This window comes from Leptinotarsa decemlineata, unplaced genomic scaffold (genome assembly GCF_025532065.1).
Source record: "Leptinotarsa decemlineata unplaced genomic scaffold, Ldec_3_MD MMD2_P_RNA_scaffold_4, whole genome shotgun sequence".
In the NCBI taxonomy this organism is placed as follows: Eukaryota; Metazoa; Arthropoda; class Insecta; order Coleoptera; family Chrysomelidae; genus Leptinotarsa; species Leptinotarsa decemlineata.
Genome location: NW_027412531.1, coordinates 5,634,937 through 5,662,097, shown reverse-complemented (window position 1 = coordinate 5,662,097; position 27,161 = coordinate 5,634,937). Strand labels below are relative to the sequence as shown.

The window sequence follows — 27,161 nt, the reverse complement described above, 5'->3', positions numbered from 1 at the left end:
ATTTTTCACACAAAACAATATTACCTTAGTTTCGTACCTTCAGCAAGTAGTAGACAAGTGGAATTTTATAGCATTATTATGTAAATAATTTACTCACTTATATAGATGTTAAACACCATGAACTGATTCCTGAAGTAGGACCAGCTTTCGTTGTCCGGCCAAATGAGTAATATTCCAGCTGCCACTGTGGAAAGGAAGTGATGTAGTCTCCACCATCCCCTGATCCTGGATCCATTCACTTTCAGTATACTTTCTCTGATAGTTAGAGTACAGTAGTACCAAACTAATAAAAATATATAGCTGAGTTCTAATGGTCGAAATCTCACAGAAAAGTTAAGAATAGCCATAACAATACCAATGATACTTAGTATCAATTTAAATTTTTCATATTCATCTTTATATTTGAACCTGAAAAATTAAAATATCACATGAGAAATTATAGTGTGGCATAAATATTTCTCTAGCTATAATTTGACTAAAGCTGTCTAAAAAAATTCAACAAACTCATCAAAAAGGGGTTGCTAAAGATGTAAGTGGGAAATGCCGTATTTCAGTCCACCCCCACTCCTCCACTTTTCCATAAGAGGTGTATGTGTGTGTGTGTGTGTGTAAGAGTGGGAGGACAATTTGACGTATGAGTGTGAGAGAGATGGAGATGGTATCAAGTTGATCCGTTATAAAGATAACGTGTTGACGGCGTGCAGCGCAAGCATAACAGATATGGTGTTGTCGATTATGAAATAAATCATTTGTTTTATGGAGCGATGTGGCGTTCGAGACGTTGACGATTTTCAAAATCAAGCATGAAGGCTTAGGAAGACGGCAGGACAAAAAATAATTACGACGACGATGACTAGAAGGGTTTAACTTTTAACGTGCGATCCAACATGTTAGAAGGACAATAAGTGGTATCATTGTTAACCAAGTTAGCATCATCAGGAGGAGGAGGATGATGTTGCACCAAGATCAGTAATAAAGCTACAAGAGTTCTGGCTCATTTCTTTTGGAAAACACGTGCACATTTGAGCAGGTCCGTTCTGGCGATTTTTGGACCTCAGGCCCATTTCACACCGAATGGACGCCTCGTCTCTGCCAGACGTCGATTTTGTGTGAATTGGGCCTTAGATATTTAAAGCCCACTTCAGACCACCCCCACTCCTTCATTTTTGCCGTCATCCAGTCGATCAATCAGAAGCTACCGCGCGTAGCTTCTGATTGATTACCGCGCTAATCTTATTTTATCTTATCTTATTACGGTAAATCAAAAAATATTTCAACTCTTACTTACTTTTCTTCCTTACTGAGAATGGACACGTTCACATTTCCTAAAATGATTTTCAAATAAATGCCATTTGGTTTTGGTAATGTCTGTTCAACCTCATACAATTGGGCTTTTCTCTTCATTATATCACTTTTAAGTTCGGTGAGTTTTTCTTTATTTATTTTCTTCTTTCCCAATCTGTGAGAAAACAGCAGAAGTAAGAATCAACGTGAATGGAATTGTTTAATAATTTATTATAAAAAAAGTAGAGCTTGCAAGATATTGCAAAAAGGTTGACTTAGGGCTATATTTGTATGTGTTTATTCATATTTGAATGATTTGACGGTGATGAGTAAAAATCTGGCAATTCAACACTACTCAATCCTCCATTCTCTTTCTGTTCACCGTTGTTAGTTAAGTTTTTTAGGCACCTTGCTCCATTTATTAATTCCTTCGTGCATTTCCTATGCAGAAGATCTAAAAGGATGTGACGAATAATACATCAAGTTTTTATTTTATAAACCATCATTATAATATTTACTTCAGTTATTGAAAAGTAAGGTGAACATCGAGTTGAATGAAACAAGACGAGAATTATTGCTAATGAACCTCACTTTAAGAGATTTAAAGTTAAAGAATCTGCGTATACAGGGTGTTTCAAACTCGATTCTCACCATTGGAATCTAGGAAACTATGAGAGGTACGAAGATGATTAAATTGGGGCAAAGTTGCGCATTTACCTGACTAACAATATACCGTTGAGAAAGTTCTGAAATTCCGGAGATATCCGGAAAAAACAAAAATTTCGGAAAATGATTTTTATTTTTTTCTGGTTTAATTTTTCGATAGATTCGGAAATAAATTGCACTTCCATATTGCCACTTTTTCCCTTCTACATAATGATGTTTTCAGATTTGCTATACGACATTTCGTCTTCCGGCCACCATCATCAACTTTATTTTTTCTCCTGGGCGCTACATTGGATTCTTTCTGTTTTGAATAAAATCATATTTTACCTTTTCCATGAAGTATCATGAATTATCATTCTTTTTCTAAAAATTGGAGATATTGAAAAAAATTAATTCTTATCATAATAGGCTCTGACTCTGATGTTTCTAAATTTGACTTTCAATTTGTTACACCCAATGACATTTTGTTATTGTACAAGTCATTGAATTTTTGGCAAAAAATGGCTTTCACGAATGAAGAAAAAATAGATATGATTCAAATTAATTACAAACACGATAGACACAGTGTTAGGACATCGGAAATGTATTTAAACTTGTATCCCGAAAAACGACAACCACCTCAAACTATGTTCAGGTTATTGGATAAAAATCTCACCGAGTTTGGTTCGTTTGAAAAGCCAATGAAAAAATACGGAGACAGAATCAACAATCAAAATTTGATAAATGAGGTGTGTATGAGGTAAATTAGACATTGTGTCTTTTCAATGAAACTGGAACTTTGAACAAATAACAATAATTGGCTGTAAAGACAAAAGTTAATCACAGCAAATGCTCAAAATGCTGGCCTTGTTCATGATAACACAACTGTGACCTTCTTCGATTATTATTCATTACACAATTAATTTCTCTCCTCCTCAATCTTCCGAACTCTCTAACAATGCTATGTTGAAGGTCCTCAATATTTTGATAGTCCCTCTGACCCTAAATTTTATTTTTCAGTGTACCCCATAAGAATGTATCCATAATACTCAAGTCTGAAGACCTTGCTGGCCACCTCACCGGCCATTATTCCCTATCTATTTATCACCAAACTTTTCAGCCAGGTAGTCAGATACTCGTCTGGTTGTTGAAACCAGATGTTGCTGTAGTTAGCCAAAGGCAGATCATCCAAATAGTCTTTGAAAATCAACATTAAAAGCTGGTGATAGGTTTCTCCTTCAAGAATTCCATCAAATAAATGGAGACCCAAAAATCTTTGTAAATTCCTGCCCACACGTTAATACTGAATCGCACTTGAGGTCGAATTTCTCGGAACTGCCTGAGGTTGTTTATGCTCCAAATGTGTTCGTTATTTCGGTGGAATATCCCACAATTCGTAAAAGTGCTTTCATCTGTCCAAATTACATTTTCCAGGAAAACAGGAAAATCAGGTCTTTTTATTAGCTAATTACAAAATTCTGATCGCCTTTCGAGATCACCTGGATGTAATTTTTGAGATATGTGTCTTTTGTAACATTTCAAACCGCTTTTCTTGAGATGTCTCCAAGCAGTTGTATGACAAATATTCATTTCGGAGGAAATTTAACGTGTAGATTTTCCCGGGTTCATGTTTATCTGCAAATTATTCATTTTTATTGAAAAGAACAAAATGTCTAACTTACCCCACACAAGCATCATTTATCAAATTTTCTTTAGTTTCCTGATCCATTCTGTCTCCGTATTTTTTCCTCCGCTTTTCAAGTGAACCAAACTAGGTGAGATTTTGATCCAATAAACTTGAACATAGTTCGATGTGGTTGCCGTCTTTCGGGATACAAGTTTAAATACATTTCCGATGTCCTAACACTGTTTCTATCGTATTTGTAATGAATTTGTATCATATCTCTTTTTTCTTCATTCGTGAAATCCAATTTTCCCCAAAAATTCAATGACTTTTACAATAACAAAATGTCATTGAGTGTAATGAATTCAAAGTCAAATTTTGAAACATCAAAGTCGAAGCCTATTATGATAAGAATGATTTTTTTACATATCTCCAATTTTTCGAAAAAAAAAATGATAACTCATGATACATTATTGAATAGGTGAAATCTGGTTCTATTCAAAACAGAAAGAATCCAATATAACACCCATAACAAAAAATACAGTTGATGGTATATTTTATCAGTTCGGACTTCCATTGTCTAATATAATATAAATTGATTTGAATTCCCTGAAAAAAATAAAAAAATTACCCGAAATAACAATTTCATTAAAACAAAAAACTGAAATTACAAGGAAATAACATTCAAGCTACAACCAGTAAATCAAAAATTGTAATATTAATAAAAGCTGAAAATTAAAAAATATTATTAACAAAAATGAAAAATTAAAATTAAAAGATTCCAAACCAAATTACGTCATCAAGTTACAGTGACGTAACTTGGTTTGAAAACTTTTAATTTTTATTTTTTATTTAAATTTTTCATTTTTGTTAATTATATTTTTTAATTTTCAGCTTTTATTAATATTTCAATTTTTTATTTTCTGGTTGTAGCTTGTATGTTATTTCCTTGTAATTTCAGTTTTTTGTTTTAATAAAATTGTTATTTTCGGTTAATCTTTTTATTTTTTTCAGGGATTTCAAATCAATTTATATTATATCAGACAATGGAAGTCCGAACTGATGAAATACACCACGAAACATTGTCAACCACCTTCAAACAAACAGTTGATGATGGTGGACGGATAGCAAATTTGAAAGCAACATTATGTAGCAGGGACAAAAATGGAAATGTGGAAGTGCAATTTATTTTCGAATCCTTCGAAAAATAAAACCAGAAAAAATTAAAACCATTTGTCGAAATTTCTGTTTTATCCGGATATCTCCGGATATACTCGGAATGACAGAACTTTCTCAACGGCATATTGTCAGTCAGGTAAACGCACAACTTTGCCCCAATTTTTCCATCTTCGTATCTCTCATAATTTCCGAGATCCCAATTGTGAGGATCGAATTTGAAACACCCTGTATTCTCATATTTGGAGAGAAGTATATTTCGAACAGCTTTCTAGAAATGGATCGTACTTGGCTACCCGTCTTCAAAAAAATATAGATGGTGGCAAAATAGCAACAGACTGATATCACAGAACACCTTGTACTACATCTAATGTTTCAGGAGTCAATCAACAAAATTTCGTAGGAATCCTGTGAATTATATATGATTCAATTCCACAACGAATGTTTGGAATACAAACTGAGTAAAGAAAAGTGTTTTTGGTATAACTCAGTGTTCATATAAAAGTATTTGTTTCGAAAGTATTTTTCTTTCGTGTAATTCAATGTTTATATGAAAGTAGCTGTTTCAGGAGGACTTTTTCTTCCAGTTTGTGTGTGAAAGTTACTTCTTTGCCTGATCTACACATTTATATATATATATATATATATATATATATATATATATATAGTTACTTCTTTTAAAATTGATTGCTTTCTTCCTTTCTTCGTAAGATTCCCACATTTTTTTTGTGTTGTCATTACGCACTAGCATCGATGACATGAGTAAATTGAACTCATTCCGTAACATAAAGTCGTAATTTTATGAATGAAATGAATGCTTTTTGTTATTATGTTATCCAGATTTTGGTATTGAAGAGCTGTTAAGGCAAGTGTCTTACTGCGAAACATCGGATGTCTACCAGTGAGGATGACATTGTCCCATGTAAGTGAAATTTTACTTTTCATTTAGTATATTGTATAGCAATCCTGTGAATGCCATCTGATTCAATTCTGTAACGAATATTTGGAATGCAAATAGTAGAGGAAAGTGTTTTTTGTATAATACAGTGTTCATATAAAAGTATTTGTCACTAAAGTTTCTTTTTTCGTGTAATTCAATGTTTAAATTTCACAAACTACACCTTATGATTTGATCTCCACAAACTTAATTGAAAAATATATATCACAACATGTTTCGCTAACACAGTAGCTTTATCAAGTGATTGAATACTTCAAGTTACTTCTTACACTAATATGTATAGACTACAGGTAACCATAATTGAGACTATTTCCTAAACCTCCACCTAAGATACCTACCTCTTCAATTATGATACCTGAAGCATATTCACATCTACATCAATAATAATTCTTTTTCGGTACCTATTCAAGAAAACAAGTTCAATAATAGTGATCTATTCAAATCCAGTTGGTCATTCATTAGAATGTCTGAATTTTTAAGTTTATCAATTTCCGTAGCTTCCAAATCATTCAGTTTCAAACCTTTATTTTCTATGTGCAAAATTTCGAACTCTTCGTTGAAGATATGATTTTCTTTTAGATGATTTGAATATGTTGAATTTATTTTCTTATTTACATAGCTCATATGATGTTCCTGGATTCGGTTACAGAATGTTCTGCCAGTTTGACCAATATATACCTTAGGACACGTTCCACACTTTAATTTACATACTCCTGATTTCTCGAATTTGGATGTTTTGTCTTTATTATTTTCAACTAACTTTCCCAACATATTACTTGTTCCATATGCAATTTTAATATCTCGTTTCCTCAAAAATGAAGCCACTAATCAATAGGAAAAACGTCTCGAATAGCTTTTGCGTAGACTTTCTTGGAAAGTATTTTGTTTATTAATTCGGCTTTAAATCCATTGTTAACCTCAATTTGCTTGATGATATTGAATTCTTTTTTGAAATTATCTATTGAAAGAGGAACATTGACTAATCTGTCAATCATGCTATTATAAGCCGCTACTTTGTGTTGATAAGGATGGGTAGAATCGTAATGTATAGTAATATCCGTATAGGACGGTTTGTGATAAATTGAAAAATCATATTTGTAGCTCATTCTACTAACTGTTCAATTTATCACAAACCATCCTATACGGATGTTAGTATACATTACGATTCTACCCATCCTTATCAAGACAAAGTAGCAGCTTATAATAGCATGATTCACAGATTAGTCAATGTTCCTCTTTCAATAGATAATTTCAATAAAGAACTTGATATCATCAAGCAAATTGCGGTTAACAAAGGGTTTAAAGCCGAATTAATAAACAAAATACTTTCCAAGAAAGTCTACGCAAAATCAGACAATGTTTAAATGAAAGTATCTGTTTCAGGAGGTCTTTTTCTTCCAGTTTTTGCCTGAAAGTTACTTCTTTGCATAATCCACACATCTTTGCATAGAATATATTTTTTAAATTGATTGTGTGAACTGGCATCAGTGTCGAAGGCAACGATGGGGGCAAATGATGGCTGTGAATACGAATTCGATTAAACATTTCGATAACATATTTTTTCTTTTAATAGGTTTGAGTATTTATGAGTTATGTAAGATATTTGTGGTAGTGATAGGAAAATAGGAATGATTATTCATTCATTAATGTTTGTTCCTCTAAAGAGTACAGTTTGTTAAATGTAGTGCGTCAGTCGGTTTGTTTGAAATTTGAAATAGAGTGAAATAGAGTGGAGTGGAGTGGAGTGGAGTGGAGTGGAGTGGAGTGGAGTGGAGTGGAGTGGAGTGGAGTGGAGTGGAGTGGAGTGGAGTGGAGTGGAGTGGAGTGGAGTGGAGTGGAGTGGAGTGGAGTGGAGTGGAGTGGAGTGGAGTGGAGTAGAGTAGAGTAGAGTAGAGTAGAGTAGAGTAGAGTAGAGTAGAGTAGAGTAGAGTAGAGTAGAGTAGAGTAGAGTAGAGTAGAGTAGAGTAGAGTAGAGTAGAGTAGAGTAGAGTAGAGTAGAGTAGAGTAGAGTAGAGTAGAGTAGAGTAGAGTAGAGTAGAGTAGAGTAGAGTAGAGTAGAGTACATTTGAACATTACAGTTGTACATTTACGGCATGAAATACTATGAAATATAAGTAAAGAATATAAGTATAAATAAAATCATAAATTTAAAATCTTTGAAATGTGTCGCTAAAATTAAAATGTAGGTATGTTGATTTAATGAGGCCGTTCGTAAGTTAAAGATCCCGCCATTTCCATATATTCCTCTATATTATAGAAACAGTGTTGAAGGAGAAATCTTTTAATAATAAATTTAAATTTAGTCAGGTTGAGTGATTTCACAGATGAATGAAGATGATTATAAAGATTTAAGTCCAGTGAATTTCTTTGACTGATAGTCAGATTATGTCTAGGCAGGTTCAACAAACTTGCGATCTCGTTTCATATGCATGATTTTCACCATGTCTTTCAAATTTGTCAACATTTTCATGAATCTCCAGTAACACTCCATAGACATACAGTTTTGGAAGTGGCATAATGCCGAGTTGAATAAAAAGAGACGACAATGATCTTTGTAACCTGCTTTAGCTAGAATTCTTATGGCCTTTTTCTGGCACCTAAACACACTTATCGAGTTACTTGAATGACCCCAAATGAGAATACTATAAGAAATAACTGAGTGAAATAATCCGTAGTAGGCTCTTTTCAGCGTCATCAAGGTGACCACATCGTTCAGTCCCCGCAAAATGAACAAAACAGTAGAAAGTTGGCTGATCATAGCTTTGATGTGATCAGACCAGCTCAATCTATGATCAATAGTGAATCCTAAAAACTTAACACTATTAGATTGGGGAATATTGCGATTGGAAGAAACGATTATATTTTGAGTTTTATCTTTATTCAAGGTAAGTTTGTTAGCAGCAAACCAATTGTAAGCTAATGTAAGCTACTTAAGTCTTTACTAGAGCACATTAAAGTTGTATCATCTGCAAACAAAATACACCCTGCTGGTTTCATGAGACTGCACAGTTGATTGATGTAGATCAAGAACAACAGTGGACCTAAAACAGATCCCCGAGGAACACCATGCTTCATTTATTTGAGGTCTGACTTTACGTAGTTCACTTCAACAAATTGGCACCGATTTGTTAGATAAGATTGGACGAGCTTGAGAGCTGTGCCCTGGAGGCCATAGTAGCCCATTTTGTCAATCAAAATACTATGCGATACACAATCAAATGCCTTAGTCGGGTCACATAATGTCAAAGAAGAGTGCTTTGCCTGATCAAGACCTTCGACTATGTTCGACACTAGGTTGAATGCCCTTGGGTAGTTGACCTATTTCTTCGAAAACCATACTGTGAATTGTTGAGGTAGAATTTTTCAAAATTATCTGTTACTTTTCCAAATATAGATATTATGCTAATTGGGAGATAATTATCCGGTGAAGATCTAGTACCTACCTTTTTTGAATAAGGGTATTACTCTTGAAATATTAAAAACGTCTGGAAATATTCCAGTTGAAAAGATTTCCTTTATTAGTAATGTTAGTGGAGCTGCAATTATATCAGCCACCGACTTAATGATATGGCTATTTAGGTCGTGTGTATCGCGACAGTTGCTGTTTTTAAGAGACGTTATCGTATCAACTACTTCTTGAGGACAGACAGGGTCCAGAAAAAAAGATTCGCATGGCAAGGGAAAGTTTTTGTAGTTATTTATTTCATTAATCGAGAGAGCTTTAATAGTATTATCAGCTATACTGCAGAAAAGTCATTCAAGCATTGTGCTGAGAGCTCTACTGGTTTAATTGCATTAATAGGGTTCCTTTCACTGTTTATTATATTCCAGCAAGCTCTGGAAATATTAGTGGAACTCAATATAAATTTTTCATTTACTTCTTTTTTTCGTTTTTTCAACTGGACCTTATAATCTTCCTTCATAGCCTTGAATGCAGTCGTATAGAATGGCTTTCGTGACATATCTGCTGCGACTTTTGCTGCCTTAAGATTATTTCTCATATCCTTAAGTGTATCATCGAACCATGGTAGTTTCAGGTTATATTGAAATATAAGCGTGTTACAGTGGAAGTAGTAACCTACTTAAATAAAATTTGTGGAGCTGAGAATTTGTGAAAAGGTGAAAGTTCACCATGTCGAAAGAAAATTTGGAAAAAATGGAGTGTACGGATTTCTACCCCATCATCCAGTAAATCTTTTTCATTCTCGACCTTGTCGAAAGTAAGAAGGTTGAAAAAAAAATTAAATCAACGCAAAAAAATAACGAAACAAAAGATATGTGAGTAGAAAAATTTACAGTAGTTTGAATACTGATGAATCATTGATTTTGGAATTCAGTCCAGCATGTCTAGTTATTGATTCCGTAAGTTGGGAAAGTAAAAGTATCTGTTGGTGGAACACTATGTTAACTATTAAATTAGCAACTGGCAGATTACATAGGAAGAAGAGGTCTGATGTTGCTCCAAGTTGACACAAAGCTTTCGAAATAATAGAATAATTCAATCTCGGTGTAGGTCAGATCTAAACAATCAAATGCTTTTGTTGGGTCAAAAAAAAGCACCCACAATTTTTTTTCATACAGAAATTAGTGAAGTTTTTTCACCTTCTTTGGGTATTTTCACCTTCCATAATCTAAAAAATATGAAAATTATAATGGAAGACTTTATACATGTCTGAAAAGGGCAACTTCTCAGTTCACCCAATGAGTTACTACGCGAATTCAAAGTATTTTTCGCAATGAAAAATTTTCTATTCATCAGTAACTTGTCGTATTTAAAAATTTTGTCAAAAACAGAGCTAAGAAACTATTCGAGTACTAATACTAATTAGTTAATAGTAGTATTAATACTAATTACACATCAAAGCATCATGTGAGTGTTGAGTGTTAAAATAAATATAGTTTAAAAAACTAAAAAACACGCTTTTAAAGAACATCAAACTGAAAAGTTGAAAATATGGCACAAATCGGCCAAGTTTTTTTACAATAATACTAGTATCTTTCGTTCGTTATTGTTTTAAGCTCATTTTAAAAAAAATATTTGTAATTTTTTAGTTCGATGTTTTTTAAAAGCGTGTTTTTTAGTTTTTTAAACTATATTTATTTTATCCAAACTTTGGGATCACTCAACCGTATATTGTTTAGAAAAATTACCATTGATATTTTCGTACAGCGCCATCTGCCCGCGAATAGATCAAGCAATAATGTCGATATATCAAGGAGGTTACGTACAGCGTCATCTGCCAGCGAATAGATCAAGCAGTAATGCCGGTAATTCTGTCAAATACAGACCCCGAGCTTGAGAGTTACAAACATACATACATGTGAAGCTAATATAAAGCGTGTAATAAAAGATATAATAAATTGTCTTTATAACAGAGCAAAAACGATTTACAATTCAACTGAAAATTTCAATAAAGTCAATAAAGTCAATTAAAAACCAAATGACCCTACAAACAGCATCACAAATTCAAAAACCACCAACTCATCCATTAGCGTTATATCTTACATTTCAAGACTATCTGAAAAGAAAAAATGAATTGTAAATATATACAGCTTAACTCACGGTCGATGGTAGGTTAGACGTTTCTGGAAAACGCAAAGCATGATTTTTCTGAAAATGTCACCTCTCACATTTCCTTACCTGTTCTATCGATCTGAAATATTTTCAGCATTGCGGCGTTGCCACTTCCATCAAAAAGTCCTAGCAACTTAATTTTTTTAAATGGAACACCCCGTATATTAATACATTTTTGGAATCGCTCTGGTATTTTAATACTTTTTTGTTAATAATGTCCTATACCTATCTCTATCTGTTTTAGAGATAAAAAATAAATTGTTCTAAATATGGTCCAAAACATAGCCTTAATTGAAATTAAGTACATCAGTACTCTCAATTCATGAAAAGTTGATATTTTGATGATAGTTTGGACAAACTCGAAATATTCAAATAACACCAAGAACTCGACTCCATATCATACAGGACGTGCTAGAATTACTATTATTTCCATTGTGCATAAAAATAGTCAAAAGTTCATTTTTTCAAATGAAACCCCCTGTATATTACTCGGTAAATTGAAAGATGGTAAAAAATCCTTAAAGATGATATATCATGTCCCTATACTTAAATCGTCAAGTTTTCTCAATAAAGTCGCTTCTTCTAGAAACATTATTTTTTTTTAGAATTTGGATTTAGGTAGCAGTGGAATTATCAAGCTTATAGCAGTTCGGTTACTTTTATAAGTAATTTACAAAGAGTTATCGACGGTGTTTCGAATCATCTTCCAAAATGAATGCAAATATCGATTATTCAAACGAAGTTCTTATGAAATTATTTATTATACACATGAACAAAGTGATCAAATCATTGTCAGAACGTGTAAAAAATTCGACCAAATGTATCCTGAATTTACACCAATGAACGAGAGGAAGTTTGTAAGGTTACAAAATAATTTCCTTAACTATGGCTCAAAGTTTCCAGGGAACAACTGTACCGAAAATCCGTCATTTCTAGGTAAAAAGTAAAATTTTGTGGGCTAAAACATGTGAAAGTACAGACAATAACAGAATAGGATGATTCAAAATAACGAAATTGTAAGCAAAATATCACATTTTCACAATAAATGCTAAAAATGTTGTCCATTACATTCTAAACACTTTAAAATGTTTTTTTGTACGCGACTTGTGGTTGCTTTTTCAATTTCCTGGGATCCAGATCTTCAATACTCCCCACTATTCGCCGTCGCAATTCTTCTTTGGTAGGCACTGGAGTACTGTATACCCTTTCTTTTAAAACACCCCATAAAAAAAGTCAAGTGGCGTGAGATCGGGTGATCTCGGTGGCCAATCCCACGGCCCTAAACGCCTAAACCAACGATCGTCGAAGAGTTTGTCAAGTTTCCTGGAAACTTCCTGGGTGGAATGAGCTGGCGCTCCGTCCAGTTGAAACCACGAATTCCTATATTCCTCTAAAGGCAAATTTTCAAGAAAATCGGTTACAGTCGTTCTTAATATTTGGAGATATCTCTCTGCATTCAGTGTGTCTTCATAAATAGAAGAGCTAATTTTATTGTTCTTCAGAATACAGAAAACATTCAGGTCAAATTTTTCTTGAAAACCCCTTTCTTTTGTAACATGAGGATTATGATCATCTCAAAAATGTTTATTCCTTCTATTGAAAATACCATCCCTCGTAAATTTTGATTCGTCGCTCTAAATTATTTTTGACAAAAATTCCCGATCTTCCTGTGTATGAATCAAAAAGGATTCACAAAAATGCATTCTACGTTCGAAGTCTTCTGCTTTTAGAGCTTGAACTTTGGTAAATTTATACGGATGCATTCCGTGATTTTTCAAAATTCGTTGTACTGAAGCATGTGTACACCTAAATATTTTTCTGCACTACGAATGGAAGCTTCTGGATATGCATAAAAATGTGCCAAAACGTTAACAGTATTGTCCTCATTTGAAGTAACGGGTTTTGGTAATGTTGAAGGCGCTTTTAACATGGAGCCATAGTTAAGGAAATCATTTTGTAATCTTACAAACTTCCTCTCGTTCATTGGTGTTAATTCAGGATACATTTGGTTGAATTTTCTACAAGTTCTGGCAATGATTTGATCACACTGTCCGTGTATAATAAATAATTTCATAAGAACTTCGTTTGAATAATCGATATTTGCATTCATTTTGGAAGGTGATTCGAAACACCGTCGATAACTCTTTGTAAATTACTTATAAAAGTAACCGAACTGCTATAAGCTTGATAATTCCACTGCTACCTAAATCCAAATTCTAAAAAAAAAAATGTTTCTAGAAGAAGCGACTTTATCGAGAAAACTTGACGATTTAGGTATACGGACATGATATATCATCTTGAAGTATTTTTCACCATCTTTCAATTTACCGAGTAATATACACGGGGTTTCATTTGAAAAAATGAACTTTTGACTACTTTTATGCACAATGGAAATAATAGTAATTTTAGCACGCTCTGTATGAAATGGTGTCGATTTCTTGGTGTTATTTGAATATTTCGAGTTTGTCCAAACTATTATCAAAATATCAACTTTTCATGAATTGAGAGTACTGATGTACTTAATTTCAATTAAGTCAATTAAGGCTATGTTTTGGACCATATTTAGCACAATTTATTTTTTATCTCGAAAACAGATAGAGATAGATATAGGACATTATTAATAAAAAAGTATTAAAATACCAGAGCGATTCCAAAAATTGTATTAATATCCTGGGTGTTCCATTTAAAAAAATTAAGTTGCTAGGACTTTTTGATGGAAGTGGCAACGCCGCAATGCTGAAAATATTTTAGATCGATAGAACAGGTAGGGAAATGTGAGAGGTGAAATTTTCAGAAAAATCATGTTTTGCGTTTTGCAGAAACGTCTAACCTACCATCGACCGTGAGTCACGCTGTATGATGTTAGAACTTTTTACAGAACTTGTGATATACTGTTTGGGACCAGCAGTTTAATCTTCCTCTTGAAGATGATCACTTGGTAATTGAAACACGTGTCGAGGGGTTAAAAATAACGGTTTGGTGTTGGGATTGAACTCCAATAATATTCATGTATTTACAGAACAACAAATGCACTGAGATGTATACTCACAAAACCCAACAATACCATTAAAAGTGCGTGAGAATGAACATCGAGACTACATCAAAATTAGGATCAAAATTGTCAGAAGACATTTTGAAATCAGACGGTAAATATCGACATTAGAAAGCACGTGGCAGGAATTTTCTTCGACCTGTCAAAAGCTTTTGACTGTATTGATAAAGTGTTTATGGCTTCCAAACTGTATAATATGGGCATTAGAGGAAATATTCTTGACTGGATCATTTCATTCCTAACAAATAGACAATTCTTTGTAGAATTAGATGGTGTTGAGTCAGATAGATATTCAGTTGATGTTGGAGTAGCGCAAGGTTCAATTCTGGGAACATTGCTTTTCTTACTATTTCTCAATGACCTCCCAATAAATGTCGATAGGCGCTTTTATCTCATCAATTTTGCTGATGACACATTTGGTATAGCTGAATCATCTATGGAGGATATGATTCTATCGGTTGAACTCTGTATTAGTGAAATGACAAAATATTGTTATTCCAATAAACTGATGCTGAATGCACAGAAAACAAAAATTATATATTTCAATAAGAACAATCTGATCGATAGTGAAGTCCTTCAGACACATAACTCCACTAAGTTTATGGGTGTAATGATTGATAAATCACTCTCATGGTCTGAGCATATTGACAAAGAAACTCTCCAAATCCTTCTTCGCAATTCTGCAATGGAGGTATAAACTTCATAAGCATATTCTTATCCAAGTTTATTATGCATTAGTATATTCTGCACTATCATTTCACATCACGTTATGGGCGAATGCTACCGAAATAAATAGGATATTTGTTACACAAAAACGGATTCTTGCAGGGAAATTTTCAAGAGTAAAAAGATTAACACAGTTAGCTGCATTTACATATATAAATGTTGCTTGCACATTGAAAAACATGAAAATGAGCTGATGAAAAACAATTACCACCACCAATATTGCACTACAAAAGCTACAAAATTAATAACAATGACTCACAGAACATTCGCATTTGAAAAATCACCAATTTATGCTGGGGTAAAAATATATAATAAACTCCCTAATCTAATGAAGGCCTGTAATTCTCTCGAATTCAAAAAATCACTGAAAGATTTCTTATTGGCTAAAGCTTATTATACATTACAAGAATATTTCGACGATTGTGCAGCGGCGGCCTTACCCATTGCGAGGTTCCGGGCGGCAGGTCTTTGTGAGGCCCTTTGCCTCTCGTGAAAAGTATGTGATGCGAAAGTAGATTTGACTGAAATCTTTAATTAAAGCACAATAATCTAACGAATGAGCTACGTCATTTTCAATTGAAAGGGCTGAAAGCCGTTCTTGTGTCATCGAATTCCTCAAATATGTTTTGATAATTTCAAGCTTCGAAAAACTCCTTTCAGCAGACGCAACTGTTACAGGTGTGGCGGCAATAATTCTCAGCACTATTTTGATAGTCGGGTAAACTTCGGTTAATTTTTTTTCTATTATGTATTTCAGCACCGAGATAATGTCGTCGTTTTCTTCAAATACATGAATAAACATACTTAGTTCTTCGTACAATCCATGTCCATCAATATCACATGATTCCCCTGCTCTCATAGATATTTGCAAGTCGTTGCATTTCTTCAAAAGTCCACTATCACCAATTTCCTTTAATCTTTTTATATTATACATGAAACCGAATATGCTCTCATGATGTTTAAGTGCCTCAGACCTAGGATGACAACTTGCGCGCACATTGTCGACAATTACATAAAAATAGTTTATTTTGAAATTCTCTTCCGCATTCAATTCTTGAGCTTCATCTTCTCCTTCATAATCAAAATGCTTTTTTTACGTCGTCTTCTGACTTCTTTGAACTGTCAATATAATTTTCTTCGGCTATTTCTCTCGCTGATACAAGGGAAACCATTTTTTCGATAATTATCGAGCCAATTTGTGAATGCGTCTAGGTGTTGTATAGCCACATCTAAGTGCATGTTTTCACTTTGCCACATTTTACTCATAACATTTATCTTTGTAAGAATGTCATACCATATCACAAGTGAAACTACAAATTCGTAGGTAGTTATTTCTTTTTCTAAAGAATGGCATTCAATGACCCCGACTGCTGATCAGGTGGAATCCTTCTGGAAGGATATCTATGAACACCCGCAGCCACTCAACTTAGACACTCCAGCCCTAGCGCAGTTCGAAGCTTTCAACAGAGAGATTCGACAGCCTGAGCTCAATGAACTGCGCAACCCGATAACCCCGGATGACGTTCGAAGGGCCCTTGTTGGTTCCAAGAACTTTGCTGCTCCAGGCCCAGATGGGCTGAACACTTATTGGTGGAAAAAACTACCAAGTACCCACCGCCTTCTGGCCAGAGTTTTCAACTTATGGCTGGACGGAGAGCAGCCGATTCCGGATTGGTTTGTCGAGGGGCGGACCGTTCTCATCCCCAAAAGCGGAGATTTGTCGATTCCTAAGAATTACAGACCGATAACATGCTTGAATTCGTGTTATAAGTTGTTTACAAGCATCTTATACACACGAATACTCACCGCAGTTGACCGAGTGTTCGAACGGATATACGAGCAGAGAGGGTCGAAGAGAGGAGTCGCTGGATGTAAAGAGAACCTGCTCATCGATAGATGTGTAACGCAGGACTCGATACAATATAAGCGTAACCTCTCTATGGCCTGGATCGATTACCGTAAGGCATTTGATACAATTTCGCATGAGCTCATCTTGCATTTGCTCAGATGCCTTGCGGTACCCGACAACATAGTGAGATGCTTTGAACAACTGATACCACTTTGGCGAACTCGCTTCACCATAACATCTGGTCAAGCAAGAGTCCAAACAGAGTGGGTCACTTTCAGAAGGGGTGTATTTCAGGGTGATTCCTTCAGTCCCCTTCTATTCTGCATCTCACTATTGCCATTATCCGTTGCGCTCAGGAACACTCGAGGGTACAACTGTGGCACCCCCGGAAACCGGAGGCACAAGGTCACCCATCTGTTTTATATGGATGATCTTAAACTTTATGCTTCTGGAGAGAAGGATCTCCATCAGTCTTCGAGGGTGGTGGAAGAGTACACGCATGCTATCGGTATGAAATTCGGGATAGACAAATGTGCAATGGTTCATCTCAAAAGAGGACGATGCGGGGACTACGGAGAGGATGTGCAGCTCGTAGATGGAAGCATCCTACACCATCTGGATGCCGGAGAGACGTATACTTACCTCGGGGTGGAACAACGCCACTCACAAGAGGTAACTGCAGTGAAAAACTCTCTCCGCGGCAAGTATCAGCACAAACTTCGACAGATCTGGTCATCGGAGCTGTCGGGGAAGAACAAAGTTGCTGCAACAAATATGCTTGCCGTTCCAATCTTACTCTACTCGTTTGGAGTAGTGAAGTGGACTCGGGAGGAGCTGTATCAACTCGACGTAAGGACCCGAAAAATGATGCATCTCTATAGGAGTTTGCATCCCAAATCGTCCGTTACACGGTTGTACTTCGCCCGACAACAGGGAGGTCGTGGACTTTTGAGTTTGGAGTGTCTACATGACAGAATGGTACTGGATACAGCCTGTAAAGTCGTCAGGAGTTCGGATCCCCTTCTCTGCATGGTCCGTGACCGTGAGAGAGCAGGAATTGGAGCATTTCTCCTTAGGGCAGCTGCTCGAGCAGCTGATGAACTCGGTATAGTTTTCGACTCTGAACGAGGTGACTACAACTCTGTCACCGAGTTGGAACCCGTTCAGCAAAAAGCTCAGATAAAAGCCACAGAGATCACCTTACTTCTGCGGAGACACAGGGATAAGCCAATGCATGGGGTCTTCTTCAATAATATTGAACGTCAGGCGCTTATCAAAGCGCCTGACGTTCGCTTTTCTCAGGTCGAGTGGGCTGAAGTCGGAAACTGAGGGGTTCATCATGGCTTGCCAGGATGGTGTCTTCAACACCTTAGTCTACCGCAGTCGCGTGATGGGTATAGAGGTTCCTGACACAAGGTGCAGGGCCTGCCGCGAGGCGCCCGAGACCCTAATGCACTTGCTATCAGCATGTCCAGCATATGCGGTCTCGGCCTATATCCATCGACATAACGCGGCCCTAAGAGTGCTATATTACCATCTACGGCACTCTTACGGTATTGACGAGACACCGGTGTTGCCCTACGCTCCGGGGGATATTGAATCCGTTGTGGGGAACGAGAAGTGCCGAATTTATTGGAACTATTCGTTCCCCACCCTCAGGCTCATACAAGCTAATAAGCCTGATGTAGTCCTTCTCGACCACCAGACCAAAACGATATTTGTCGTGGAGTTTTCAGCTCCTGGCGAGACGAATATCGTCAGAAAAGAGGAAGAAAAACGGATAAAATATCGAGATTTCCTCTTCGAACTCCGCAGACTCTATCCAGATCACTCTGTCAAGATGGTTGTTCTAATTATTGAAGTCCTTGGTGGAATGATGTCCTCTCTACTCTCGAATCATAAAATCATACCGGCTTGCCGCACTAAGGCAGAAATCTTAGCCGCGCAGATGCAGAAGGCTGTCATTCTTCGCTCACTGCGCTTGCTAAGGGCACATGATTCTCGGACCCAATGATCACTTACCCCACGGTGTGGGGAGTGGTCATTGGTTGATAATGCTGGCGCGCCCTCCCGAATGTATCGGGGCTTCGGGGAATAGGGCCTGACCAGCGCACACTACGATAATAATAATAATAGGTATTTATTCCCAGAATGATACAAAATGTTCTTCAATTTCAGCTGTATTTGTATTAAAAAATCTTATAATAATTGAAAGTTGCTCAACACGACAAACGTCGCGAGTACAATCAAGAATAATAGAGTAATATTTATTATTTATTATTTTTTTAACAATTTTAGTCTTCACGTGACTTGCCATTAATTGTATGAGCTCATTTTGAATATTTTTTCGAAGATAGTGATCATGAATTGTCTTATCCTGTATTTGTTTCAGGTGAAGTCTCAGCACTGGATCAAATAGTGATATTAACTTTACTAAATCTATAAAGTTGCCGCTTGTCTCACTCGAATCTGAGTCAGATGTTAACTTTTCTCTACGACCCCTGAAGGCCAAATTGTGAGATACTGAAAAATTTACGACTGCGAGTAATCGGTCTAAAATATCTCTCCAACGTTGCCTTTCTTGTTCAACTTTTGACTGATGCAAGGAGTCAATAGTGGAACAGCTTTTTAAACCATTCTCTAAATTTTTCCATTTCAACATACAATCCTTGTGCTGTCGAGTAGATTCGTGAGACTTTAGGTAATCACCCAAGTGTTTCCAATCACATACTCCTTCACTTGATCCAATCTTTGTATTTTCTATCCCGAATATTCTACACGGAAAGCAGTAAACGGCATCCTTTGTTGGTGAATGAATCATCCAGCGCCTGTCAAGCTTTTCACCGTTAACTAATATCTTATTATAATGATATTCGCTGAATCGCCGTCCATTATCATTTACAGGAAATAAATCAACTTTAACCCGGATTGGTCTACAGTTCGGTCGTCTACATCAGTAATTGTTATGGGCCACAAACCGGGGTCATTTTGATGATTCAGATCTTCCATTCCAGCAGTCATGACTGTAGACATAGACTCGGGCTCAGATTCGGGTTCTTGACTGGATACCGTTGACGGCGGCACCGCTGACCTAAGAGACAATGATGTATATAATTCATCATCATCCTCGCTGTTTTTACTTGATGGCGGCGGCGGCACCCATGATGATGTGGAAGGAATGCTTTCAGCTGGATGAGGATTAGAGTCAGAGTCACTTTCAATAAATAAATGTTTTGTAGACGTTTCTGTTTCTTGATCATCACTTTTTATATATTTATATAAAGATCCAAGTAGATTTTCTTGTACCTGCTTTCTTTCCATAGCTCGTTTCCTTTTTGAAGAACTATCTGACTCAAATTTTCTACCGGCATCACGACCACGCGAACTCATTTCGTAAAACACTCGTTTTTAACTATAAATGTATTTTTGAATAATTAACAAGTTGTAACAAAATATATAATACAAGGAACTCGATTACTTAAACTAACTAAGAGGAGGATATCATAACAACCAACTTTGTTTCCTACCAAACTGTTGAGGTAAACTATGGCAGGTATTGAAATTGGTAATTTAAGGGCCTAGGTAAGATTAGTTCTGGGAAATATTTATATTGTAAAACTCATATAAATATTAGTTTATATTACTACATAATGAATTTTAGAATTATGTTTTGAATAAATGAATTAGTTAACAAACTTAATTTTAATCTGTATTTTTTTAAATTTACTTGGGTTGCTGCGCGATGCCCCTCCAAGAGCGAGACCCCGGGCGATTGCCCCGTTCGCCACCCCCTAAGGCCGCCTCTGTGATTGAGTTTTTTGTGGATATCTGTGTGTAAATAATCGTATTCTTTTATATTTTAATTTTACATTTTTACACTTGTACATTTATACGTTTTTACATTTTTATTTATACATATATGTATATATATTTGTATTTACATATTTGTTTGTTTACATATTTATATGTATAAGTTGACATGTTCGATACCATGTAGTTGGTCCATGAATGAATAAATTTCTTTCTTTCTTTCGAATGGAACAAGACGAGACTTTAAAAGACTTAAACTTAAAGAGTCAGCTTATTCTTAAATCTGGAAAGAAGTGTATTTCGAATAGCACCTTAGAAATGGATTGTACTTGGTTACCTGTCTTGAAGAAAAATATGGATAATTCCAAAATAACTTATATATAATTTCTTAGCTCTATTTTTGATTGAAGAAATTAATAAATATGACAAGTCACTGATAAATAGAACATTTTTATTTGTGAAGAATACTTTAAATACAAGCAGTAACTTGTTGGAGTGAACTAAAAAGTTTGTTTTTTCACACATGTATAAAGTTCTTCATTGATTGTCGAAGATGAAAATACCATAAAAAGTTCGATAAAAACTGATTTTTCTCCACAAAACTTATATGTTTGTAAATGTATTCAACAAATTTGTATACAGGGTGGGCCATCGAAAACTTGACATGGAGGTTTTGGGTACTAATCTTGCAAATCCTAAAAAACGCTCAGACAAGTCGATTTTTATTGGGAGGGGTACAGTTTTTTCCCCTTTACAGCGTCGCCACTTCAACCCCGGAGCAGAGAGGTGAACAACCTTTGGAATTTTAATAGAGAACTGGGGGCGAGTCGCACATCGTTTGAAAGATCTTGGAATTTTCTAAACAACGGTGTACATTTTTTTAAATTTGGACGAAGCATATTAAATTTAGAGTTGAAGTTACTTACTTTATTCTCATGTTAGCATATGCTCAAAGTGGGCGCCTCCAGCTTCCATGCAATAATAGAGATTCTGCTGGAAACGTTCTCGAACATTGTGGAGCATTTCTGGAGTGATTTGGCGACATTCATTTGTGATTCGTTGCCGTAAATCTTCGAGTGATGCAGAAGGAGTACAGTAAATTCTGCTTTTCAAATGACTCCACAGAAATAAGTCTAACGGCGAAAGGTCTGTGGATCGTGGTGGCCACTCGATAGTGCCCCGCCTCCCAATCCAGTGATCCGGGAAAGTCTGATCTAAATACTGCCGAACAGGCAGAGCATAGTGCGGAAGAGCCCCATCTTGTTGAAATATTTACAGGTCTTACCGATAATTGTGGTCATTTTCAATAAAATCAGTGAGAAGGGGATTAATAGTATCTTCCAGAAGCTCCAGATACATTTGTCTGGTTAAATTGCCTTCTAAAAACAATGCGCCAACAATACAGTCACCAAAAATTCCAGCCCATACATTTAATTTTTGTGGACGTTGAGTATGCACTCAACGTCCACAACGTGAGGATTTGAATCAGCCCAATAGCGACAATTATGGCGATTAACTGTGCCATTCAGAAAAAAAAAAATTCATCACTGAAGCAAATGTTGAAAACAAAATATGGATTTTCCACGGCTCGTTCACTAACCAACTGGCAAAATTGCAAACGTCGATCGAAATCATCTTCATTCAGTTCTTGCGTTAATTTAATCTTGTAAGGATGCATTTTGTGGGTTTTTAAAATACGCCGAATGCTAGTTCGTGACAACCCGGAAACAAATGCTAACTTTCTTGTGCTCAAAGTATGGTCAAGCTCAACATGGCCCAGAATTGCCACTTGTGTCGCCTCATTTGTTACTGGTGGTTCGATTTGCTGGTTTTTAGTTGTGTAAACCATCATTTCTTTAGCAACATTTTACGGCACTCACTACTAGTAATAATGTAGATATCACTTTTAACATGAAAATGAGAAATAGAAACAGCATTTTCAACCATTTCTCAATTAGAATAGTGCTCTTATCGGAGAAGAACTGAAAAACTAACAAAAAAGTAGCGTAAGAAACAAATTAAAGAATTCCAAATACATGCCAACTGAGCAGTGGCGTATAACAATTTGTTGTTATTAACAATATTGAAAAAGTTAATTATCGGAAAGAACTCTTTCAAATACGTCCAAATTAAAAAAAAAATGTACACCATTGTTTAGAGAATTCCAAGATCTTTCAAACGATGTGTAGTATAGTACTTTCGGTTAACCTTCCAGAATTGTAACCATATTGTAAACCTGCAATAACGTCATGTTTTAAATTGAAAAGAATATATTTTTAGGAGAGATTGGCTTTTGGTAAAGGTTTTGGCCTACTACTTCTCCAACTTTATAAAAAAAATGTTGGAATCTTTCAAAGAAAGGTAGCAATTATTTTCAAAAAATCAACTCCATACAAAGATATGTAGATCATTGAAAGAAGTAACATTCAGACACTAACTAAAAGAATGCGAAATTTTCTTGAATCTGGATGGTGACCAAGTTATTCAAATATATAAGAAAAATAATTGGCCCCAGTACTGATCCTTGAGGAACGCTTCATGAAATTTATTTGCTCCGAGATACTTCTCCATTTGATTTAACTATTTGCTTTCTACCACTCATATAAAACTTGAACCATTTATAGCATACTCCTTTGTAACCATACTACATACAACTACTTCCATATAAACATTGAATTATACGAAAAACACTTTTTCCTATTCAGTTTGTACTTCAAACATTCGTTATAGAATTGAATTTGATATCATTCACAGGATTGCTGCACAATATAGTATATGATAGAAGTAAAAAATTTCACTTACATGGAACACTGTCATCGTTAGTGGTGGACATATGATGTTTCGTAATAAGGCAGTTGCCTTCAGCAACAATCTGAATAACATTACAAAATAAAGCACTCAATTCGTTCATAATATTACAACTTTATGTCACGAACGAGTTAAATCTACTCATGTCATCGATGACATTATGTAATAACAATCATTTGACTTAATCACAGCCATAGGAATCCGTCTTTGTAAAAAACATGAGGAGAAAGCAAATAAATTCAAAAATAAACTCTTCAAGAAGATGTGTAGGTCACAAACTGAATAGGAAAAAGTGTTTTTTGTATTCAACATAAAAGTAATTGTTTCAAAAGTTTTTTTTTCCTGTCATGTAATTCAATGTTTAGATAAAGTAGTTGTTTCGAAAAGGCATTTTCTTCCAGATTGTGTCTGGTGCAACTAAAATTATATATATATTTCAGTACTCAATGTGAGTACGACTTTACTCGCCTCCAGTAATAAATGTGGAGATTTAGGCTAGAATTGATTTATTTTGGAAAACAAATGATATTCAAAATTTTTAGGTATATCAATAGATGATAAATTGAAATTTGACAACCATGTTAGTGCTCTGACAAAACACATTGCTTCAGGATGCTATGAATAAATAGTCTTTGCAAATGAACTGAGTTCCCCAACAACAACAACAACAATGTAGACCATTGTTTGTGAGTAATGGAATTCAGACATTTACTTGTTTATTTATTTAGAGTCAAATTATTGATAAAATAGTGAGCTTTCCTGCTCCAAAGTCAGCCTTGAAAATAAATTATTCAGCAGCATATGAAAGAAGCCCCAATAAATAAGCTTATTATTACTGTGAATAATTTCAAAAAGGAACTTAATCATGATGTTCATTTTAAACTAAAAATTACTGTTTATCTATTTCTTTGTTTATTATATTATTGTTTATGGTCACTTATATTCATGTAAAGTAAGTTGTTAATGTGACCTCATTTTGTTCACATTTCAAATAATGTGTGCCTATTAGAATATTTTCTATTTGAATAAACTTGTTAATTCATTTACGGTACTGAGTACAAAAGAATTGCAAAGAATCAAAGTGAAGGTGGATTCATTCGCCAGTCCTAATAAGTTGAAAATTTCAAATCAAAAGAATTTATGTTTTCCATTTGTTACAAGTAGAAACGATTGGTGCATGAAAGTTGCCAATAATCCAACTGCTAACAACTTGTTACTCATCACATGCAACTTGAGACTGGAGAATGAATCCAGCTTTCTTCTATCTAGTTTTTAGCTGTGAAGTTCATTAATAATATCCAGATTTATTGGTGGGTTCACAGGTATACTTACTCTTTGATTGTTTTAGATATGATAGAAAGTCTATATCGTTGATGAGCTATGTGATCAACACATTTTTTTTGGATACCATGCAACTGTTCTAATTGCTGAAGATATGCTTTGTTATCGAACTAAAAATTTCAATATATTAATATGATTTTCATTATCATACCTAAATCACTAACCTCTAGCTGTTTGAAATCTGAATTCAACTCATCCCATTCTTCAAAAATTTGTTCTGTCATTTTATTAAGAATTGGATATGGACAAATTCAAACAATATAATGCAAATAACAATGAATATCCAGTATTAATAAAAAATGTAATTAATAATAATTAACGTGCTGATTGTTCGTCCAACATTATTATTGTTATCATACAGGAACAAAAACCACGAACTATGATTCCCTCAGATTCCACAACCCCCAAAACTCTTTCCATCACCTGTCAATTCTGACAAACGTGAAGTCAAATTATCCGAAAATTGCAGAGTTATCGCTGGCATAATTCTCAATGTTTGGGATATCGTATATAAAATTTAAATATATGAAGTGTCACAATTGATTTGTTTAATCGTGAAAACCTGCCGGTACAGTATATACAATATACAGTCGCAGTTTTAGCCTTATACTTGTGATACAGTTATTGAAGACAAAATCTTACCTACCCCGTAAATGCCATAATATGAAGTATTTATGTAAAAATAGTTCCTATGTCATAAATTTACAATGAGTGGTATGTTTGTAAGTTCAATTTGCATTATTAGAAGTTAGCTCTGGCTAGATTCAGATACAGAAATATATACTAAAATAACTGAAAAAAATTTGTAATAAATGTCGTAATGAGTGCCGACATCTATTGTGCAAATTACAAAGTGTACGTTCGAGAAATTAATTGAAATAGTCTATATACAAAGGTTGTATCTCTGCATATGGATAGTCTATACCTATCAGTGATGTTACGTGCAGTACAATTGTACTGAATCTAGTACAATCGAACTAAATGCAGTACGGCAGTACCTCTTTCGCCATTTTAGTACAATTTTGCTTTCTTTTTCTAAATAATAAAATTTTCATTCGACATTTGACAGACAGACAATAGTCTCGAGTTATGAATTAATATGCAGATGATGTATCGCAGTCCAGCATACGTATTTTATATCGCTGTATTTCATTCTGTCGATACTTTGTCAAACGCACGATCTCGACAACAGACCCCATGGGCCATGACCCATGAACATAATAAAATGATGTTTTGTTGACACTGTCAACAGTGTCAAGTGTCAACTCAACAGCGTTGAGGGTTTTTGTCTTTCATTCACTTTTGCCTGGCATAATTTGTGCAATATCTCCATTTTATTTTTTGATTGTGCACTGGTTCTGGATGCCTTATTTTCAGATCATGTTAAAAATAAATTATGCAAGAAAAAGGACGATTTGAAAAAAGTGTTATGTACATGTTTTGATATGAAAATTCCACCCACCCCTGTATTATGATTCATATATTCATAATATGATCATAAATTCACAATATGATCATAAATTCACAGAACACTTATATTATTATGATGTTCCATGATATTACATAGTGCAGTACAATTAAACGTAATTTAGTACAATTTTCATTTTTGTATTGGCACAATTTTTCGTTCCCGAAAAACATCACTGATACCTATACAAATGTTGTATTCAGACGCTGGTCATATTTTTCAGTTATTTGGTCGTTTCGAAAGTTTTGTCTATTCAAACTTTAAACTAATATCTTAGTGAATAGGAATGTAGGCTTTCACGGCTAGCGTCTATGTTTTGGTTGGCTTCCGGGTTTTGTCGTGGTCTTCATTAAAACATTAAACAAAAACATTTTTTTAAGGAAAAAACACAAGTACTACAGGAAAATTCTCAAGGTGCTCTCAGAGAGATGCCTGTGCGAAAGTAGCGATTCACATTGGATTTGAAACGCTGGAGATTAAATCCATTTGAAAAAACGTTCTCAGGAAGTTTATTCCACATAAACTCGGTTCTCCAGATGAAAGAGTTCTCAAACAGTGATGTGGATATTAACTCATTATTTATCATTCTGTATGTTCATTTTGTGTTCATTTGCTTTGTAAACAAGATATGTCAGTTGAAGATTGAAAATTAGTAAAAAATGTCTCTAAAGTTCCTTCTTGACTACAATTGGATTTATTGTCTTGGGTTGATCAATTCTTCTGAAAGAATAACAAGTGAAGTTCGAAATGTACTGAGTTGAACCTCAAAACGATGAGCAGCCACAGTTGTCGCGTATTTCTGACATGTACAGCTCTTGGTGGAATCCAATGTGCCAAGTCACTTG

General features: G+C 34.9%; 1 protein-coding gene and 1 long non-coding RNA gene across 2 annotated transcripts in view; one reads left to right on the top strand and one right to left on the bottom strand.

Moving 5' to 3' along the window:
• The window catches only part of Tmem120b (transmembrane protein 120B), a 67,886-nt gene extending 42,557 nt beyond the window's left edge, over positions 1-25,329 (bottom strand). The window contains exons 1-4 of the mRNA XM_074186731.1: positions 25,013-25,329; positions 24,840-24,958; positions 1,289-1,459; positions 98-408 (exon numbers count right to left, since the gene is read on the bottom strand). Of these exons, the coding sequence (XP_074042832.1) occupies positions 98-408; positions 1,289-1,459; positions 24,840-24,958; positions 25,013-25,072 (661 nt within the window). The 5' untranslated portion in view covers positions 25,073-25,329. The remainder of the gene's footprint in view (positions 1-97; positions 409-1,288; positions 1,460-24,839; positions 24,959-25,012) is intronic.
• LOC141487585 (uncharacterized) lies at positions 1,371-10,544 on the top strand. The gene is made up of 3 exons (XR_012468455.1): positions 1,371-1,423; positions 5,570-5,651; positions 8,377-10,544. It is a non-coding gene; the product is annotated as an uncharacterized lncRNA (long non-coding RNA).
• Positions 25,330-27,161: the final 1,832 nt, after the last annotated feature.